Source organism: Camelina sativa, chromosome 13 (genome assembly GCF_000633955.1).
Source record: "Camelina sativa cultivar DH55 chromosome 13, Cs, whole genome shotgun sequence".
Lineage (NCBI taxonomy): Eukaryota > Viridiplantae > Streptophyta > Magnoliopsida > Brassicales > Brassicaceae > Camelina > Camelina sativa.
The window spans coordinates 17,592,664-17,599,616 of NC_025697.1; the positions used below are offsets into that span (position 1 = coordinate 17,592,664).

Consider the following 6,953-nt stretch of genomic DNA (forward strand, 5'->3'; position numbering starts at 1 on the left):
AGTGCAAATGGTAGTATTAGTTGAAGATTTTGAAAGAGTTGAATGAACATTCATCTAGTTTTTACTTGTTGAGATGAAAGAGTCAACCCATTTACGTTCAAAATTTGAAAATAAACAAATGTGAGAGTTTTGCTATGTAAACTACATCATTAAAGCATATTATACTTTGAAAACTATTATTCTTAAAACAATATTTCTAAAAAGTAAGCATCTGAACCGAACTAAAATATTGATTTAATATCATTACCAACCTTCATCATAAAATATATGTTTGACTCAAGAAGAACTCTTGTCTCGCCAGTCGTACAAAGCATATAATTTCAGATCTAATAATGTTTCTGGACACTAATCAAATCAGCCAATGCCTCAACAAAGTTATCCACGTAACTAGAAAACAGTCCAGGACTAACAAGAATCTCCTTCAATTTGGCGTGGTTACTCCCCACTAGCTTCCCGAGGTCGCTCTCTTTATCCATAACAGACTTGATCGCATTTCTTAAGCTCTCCTTTGAAAACCACCCTATTTTTTCCCTGGACACTTCCACAGAGACCTCGAATTCCTCGGTCAACAACCTTGTGAAGAGAACTTGATCACTTAAAAATGGAATTAAAACCATTTGGCAATCAGTCATCAGGCACTCCCATATTGTTCCTGGACCGCAATGGTGCACAAAGCAGCCTACTGATGGATGAGACAATATCAAAGGCTGTTGCACCCATCCTCCCCAAACCACACCACGCCCCTTCACCCTCTCCTCGAACCCTTCGGGTAAACTTTCTTGGATTGTCGATGATCCTCTCGGTGGCTTTACCGCTACAAGAAACGGTAAACCTGTCAGCTCCATCCCTAAGCAGAGGTCTTGGAACTGATCCTTCTCAAGAACGATCTGGCTGCCAAGTGCACAAAACACTACTGAACCAGGTGGGAACCCGCTGAGAAAATGGCTCCAGTGTTCTTCTAGTGGTTTACTTGTGGCTGGTTCCGGGAGCATTGGACCAGTCAAGAGAACCTTCTTTTGGTATTGACGCGATATAAAGTCGCAGAATTTACCTTCGATTTCTTTGCATGTCCTCAGTGCAATTACATCACAGCTCTTAAAACCAGTAGTGAGCTGATTATAAAGTCTCTCGTAGAAGATCGACCTGGTTACTAAGGCATGAGCATCGTTTTCACGGAACAATACCTTCGTTGAAGGATAACCCGGTGGGTGAACACCTGGTGCACCAGGGTCATGTAAACGAGCTATAACTGTCGCAGATACTATCATGTAACTCACACTCTTGATCTTATGCTCTTTAGCCAATTCTGGAATCCAGTGAGCAAAATCGAAGAAGATAAAATCCGGTCTCAAAGCACGAACCGCAGCTTCAACCTGACTGCGAGTGAGATCTAAGGCTTCGGACAATAAATTATCCTCCGAGATTGAGATATCCGAGGTTGTCTCGGCACCAAGAGGGAGGCCATTGACATGAGTGACTGTGAGAGGGTGAAAGAAAATACTGTCTGGGAACAGGTTGTGATGTTCCACCTGCTTTTGAGCTTTCTTAGGTAGCAAGAATGTAACACGGTGACCTTTCTCAGCTAGTTTGTTTGCAAGATGAAGAAAAGGAATCATATGACCAAAAGCAAACCATGGGAACATAAATGCATGGAATTTCGAATCCATTTCGTTTCCTCAAATTGTAAAAAGAAACAAAACAAAACAACTAAACGAAGTATTCAAGAATTCAAAAACAAGTATATGCTTCTTTTTTATCTTCGTCTCTTACTCTGATTGTTGTGCAGTGAAACACCCTTATATGAAACTGGAGACTGGTTTGGTGGATTAAAGTATTTAGTGAAAAGTTAGTGGATTACAGAAACACATGTGTAGAAGAAAAACAATTGGTTAATTAAGAAGAACACTACAAAAACTAAGTCACAAGATCACTACTCGAGAAGAGAGCCAATAATTCACTACAAAAATAAACAAGTCACAAGAGAGAAGCAAGAAGAACAGGTGTCAAAAGGAAACAATAGCTAATTAAGAAGGACACAACAAAAAACATGTCACAAGACAAAGACAGCGAAGAAGAACATTACAAAAATCAATCACAACGGATCCAACAATAATTAAGAATTACTTCTTTGTTTTTCTTTTCTTTGGCCACTTGCTTTGATTCTTCTTCATTGAAATAGGACAGATTAGGGGAATCAGGAAAACATTAGGTGAACTTTGACTGAATTGAATCATATGACCAAAAGCAAACCACGGGAACATAAAAGCATGGAACTTTGATTCCATTTCGTTTCCCAAATTGTAAAAACACAAAACAGCTTAGTGGACTACAGAAGCACACACGTGTCAGAAGAAAACAAAATATCTAACTAATAAGAATACTACAAAAACAATTAAGAAGAGAGCCAATAATTCACTAAAGACAAACAAGTCAGTCACAAAGAGAGCCACAGAAGAACGGGTGTCCGAAGAAAAGAAGGGCTAATTAAGAAAAACAAAACATGTCACAAGAGAAGATAGCAAAGAACAACATTACAAAAATCAGTCACAGTACACTGCAACAAATATGAATTGATAGCAGATTATAATAGCACAATTATTATAACCGCTACTAAAAGTAAAATGAGAGTTTGTCAAATAGACTCATAGCGGAATGAGTATGACCAAACTTGCTTGTTTCTAGATGAAAAGCAAGTATGTGACTCAAATGTAACATACCCAAATTTAGTTGCAGCATCAAGTCAATAAATTACAAGATGCTCTTGCGAAACTGAATAGTCCTGTAAGTCTGTGTCATTATATTAATGGTCTAAGAAAAATGGTAACTAATTATATTTCTTCTCATTTTACAGCGTCAATTTTCGAAAGTTGGTGAACATTCAGCACCAAGAGTAAGCGTTAATGTATAATGACATTTGTTGATGTTTGATATTGAAAAGTTAACAGATTCTAACTATTATTTTCAATAATATTTGTAGAGTGTAAACCAAAAACCGCAGCCTAAGTGCATTCTGTATGATTGGTCTGGATCTAAATTCAAAGTAGCTGAGGGTCGTATTCTGTCTTTTGATCACATAGACTTCATCAACAATGTACCGTTGGGACCTAATTCAGTGAAGGTGTTGGTTGAGACGGCTTTTGAAGGAGTTGCATTTTTTTGGAGACCTGCGCCAAATATGTTTAGTATTGGTGAAGATGTAGGAGAAACTATCTATTGAGCAGGATTTAGAACCATAAGACATTTCGCCTAAGGTAACGTTTTCTTAATCTGATTGATTGTACTTAGGAATTTGATCTCTACGTTTTAGTGTTCTTAAATCTAGTAATATTTTTCTATATTGGACTTATTTTGTTTAGCAAAGCCCAAATACAACTTCCATGAACAAGTGCAAACTTCTACATTGGCTATCAAATGATGATAAACCTGTTACTGAAGGCCGTTGGCAGACTAGTGATCCCAAAGCTTTGGTGAATGACCTTCCTCTTGGACCAAATGCCATTAAAGATTTTGTGGGTGCAATTAATGAACCTGATATATTTCTTTGGCGGTCAATCATAAAAACTCTCAAATCTTCATGACTCTTTGAAGTTGTTTGTAGCATGGCCATTCAAGAGAGTTTTATTCGAAGATTTAAGTATTGAGGCATCATCTACAACATCTCCTCGTACGCAGTCACAAGTACTCACTCCAGCAGCTCATGTGAAGAGTTCAAAACCACTTTCACAATCTCCTTCAAGTTCATCTCAGCGGGTAAATTTCAATGTTTTTGTTACTTATAGAATATGTTATGATCGTTAGCAGTGATGCCTTTGGTACCCCATACATATTATTTATACTATGCAGCATACTTCTCCAAAACGGATTGTCATGGAGTATCAGAAGTGCAGACTGCTGGACATTACATGTTAGAATAGGGTTGTTCCAGAAGGACGTTGGTTTTCAAACAACCCAGAGTAGTTAGTGCATTTTGTTCCCTTGGGTCATAATGTAGTCTGTGTGTGGATTGATGTAGTGAAGGTGCCTGATGCCAAGGTTTGGAGGCCTAATTTTGCTATTGATTGTATGGTGGATGCTATTGGTACCACTATAGCATGGTCTGAAGAAAAAATTGTCAACATTTGATGTCGAGTAAGAACCGTATGATTTTCTACTTTCGTTGTTGTGGCAAATGAGACTTGTGTTCTTTGTTTGGGATTTATGGAATTGAATTGTATGCTCATTGCTGGGAAATAACAATGTTTGATATTTTCTATTATGGAATACAATTTCAGCTTCATCACAGGATTTTATACTTTTAAATTGTAACTTCATGTGAATATGCTGTATAGGGAACAATTTATAGTAATCAGAAGAACAACCAAATTGATCGTTATAGCTGTACACTCACTTAGTAGCAAATAATAAAAGCTACAACTCAGATACAAATAGCTCAACACCAATGCTAAGAGAAATAATCAAATGGCATTAACATAGAGCTACTAAAAATTAAATCATAGCAAGAAAAGATTGCTACGTTTAACGTATATATAACAAGCAAAAAGTACTATTATATAATTAAATATAGCACGATATATGTGTTATTAATCACTGTAATATAACATTTTAAATATGCTATCATAGGATACCCTACGATAGCGACTGCCCAAAAACACTATCATATATAGTTACTCTATTATAACGTTACTTTTTATAGCATACATGAAAACGCTATAATAACCATATCATAACATTAATCATATGCTATTAATAACCATATTTGTTGTAGTGGTTGGAGGCAAAAATAATTAGATTTACTCCACACAAAAACCCACAAAATCATCAATATTGACAACTTTACATGCATCTTTTACACGTTTCTACGTTAACAAATATCAAATTTTCATAATTTGAAAATGTGGATTTGGACCATGTTGGAGACTTACAGATTTAACGGCGTGGATGACTAATTATTGTTTACTTCACAATTTTCTAATTAGTTAAAAGATACAATTTCTAAAACTAGCCACCTAAGGGGTTTTAATGTATAATATCATAAAATGGTTTATTTAATTATTTAGATAAATCATTTAATTTGATAACATAAAATCATTATTTATTTTATAACTAATTGTAAATGTGAAACATAATTGTAGTTATTTTCTATTATTAGTTTATGTGTAAATGTAGACATTTATACATTATTAGACGATTTATATATACATGTCCAAGATTCTTGTATAGTGTGTAAACTTTTTATAAAGACATGTGACTCATATATACCAGCAAAGGTATAATCAATTTGGCTTGAGAGAGAGACTACTACAAGATGTCTAAAATTGTGCAACTCTTTGCCTCTCTTAACATAGAAAATATAATGAAAAATTTGTTATAGTGTTGACATTTTTATGGATGTGGTTGTTTGCCTGTCGTTGGAGACATAAACCAGCGTCATCGATAAAATGTTGTTCGTTTGCATGTCGTTGATCCATCATTCTATCGCAACGACATAAGTTTCTAATTTAAATTTTATCTTTTTCAGATTAGAGTTTCTATTGTTGATAACTGCGACTAGATTATTTGAAGAAGTTTCATCTTATTTTCTATTGTGTAAGATGATGATTCATCTTCTCAACATTTTTTTCTTGATATCAAATTAAGAGTTCTTTCGCTTTTGCTATGCATCTCTGAGAATTCAAGTGAGTTCGGATTTATAATTGGTTTATATTTGTTAATGATTTGATTTCTATAAGTCATCAGGACATAAATTTCCAATCAAACACTTGATGGCTCCAGACTGGGCTGGGCTTCCATTTACTGTTGTTCAAGATGCCAAAAGCGGGAAATTGAAGAAAGACGACAAGGCAGGGCAAGAGGCCTTAAAAAAATATGTTTCGATCAGCTGAAGCATGTAGAAGAATTCGGTGGGATTCTCACTTCCATAAAGATGGAAGTCGATGATAGTATTGGAATGAGTTGGGAGATGTTTGTTCTATGCCCTCACTCTCTATCATTTGATTTTCTAGCTATTTGATGTTTAATTGCTTTGTATTTAGTGTGTGCAGGGTGTGAAGCCTTTACCAAATGATATAACTGATGCACATTCTCACTTATACTATATGTGATCATTTCCATCTTCTGTTTCTCAACCTTCATGCATCATCCAGGTTCATTTTTTGTTCCTAGATTATATCACATGATTCTAGTAACCTATACTCCTCTGGTGATATAAGTTGCAAAGTGCATCTATGACATCAATGTATGAGATAAGCTAGAACAACCTGGTTCAAGTATGAGTTGTGTAAATTTTTTTGACAAATTTAACTTGTCTTCCGTGTTGGGAGTTGGTTCTCAGCTCCATCATGAGGCCCGGCCCATGAGATCAGTAAAATCCCAAGGGAAAAGGAGCATGTTCCTAGAGTGTCGATAAGGTATTTTGGTTATTTCAATGGACAAACCGATACAATGTCTTATAAATACTGATGTACGACACCGCAAAAGGGGATCGAGAAAAAAGGGAAGAAACGGTTAGAGAAATAACAAGCAATTGATGGCTGACTCGTCGATTAGATAAATTGGACGAACCATTCGAGGTCGTTCATCTTTCAATAGCATACAACTCTCGTCGTGTCTAACTCTTCTAGTTAAGCTTTCTAACCTGATTTTTACGAGCCTCGGCTTATATTTATAAAGAGAATTTTGATACCTCTTTCCACCAAACAAATCTCTAATTGTGACCGATTTGGACATCAACATTCCGCATTCTCACTTGTTCTATATGCGATCTTTTCCATACTTTTTGTCAACCTTCATGCATCACCTAAGGCTAAGCAATGATTTTGTTTCTTCTGTAGGTCACTGTTCTTGGAACTTCAGGACTCTCAGGGTCTTACGTGGAGCAAAGGGCATAAAACTGAAAGAGAAGATCTTAAATACGTACAAAATTGTTATGTTTTTTTTTTTTTTTTTTTTTTTTT

General features: G+C 35.6%; 1 protein-coding gene across 1 annotated transcript; it reads right to left on the reverse strand.

Moving 5' to 3' along the window:
* Positions 205 to 2,221, reverse strand: LOC104736978 (UDP-glycosyltransferase 79B8-like). The gene has a single exon (XM_010457075.2). The coding sequence runs from the start codon at positions 1,665 to 1,667 to the stop codon at positions 327 to 329; it is 1,341 nt and encodes a 446-aa protein (XP_010455377.1). The 5' UTR covers positions 1,668 to 2,221; the 3' UTR covers positions 205 to 326.

What these genes read in the sequence shown, in the direction of transcription:
- LOC104736978 (XM_010457075.2), bottom strand. Translation starts at nt 1,667, where the DNA reads ATGGATTCGAAATTCCATGCATTTATGTTCCCATGGTTTGCTTTTGGT.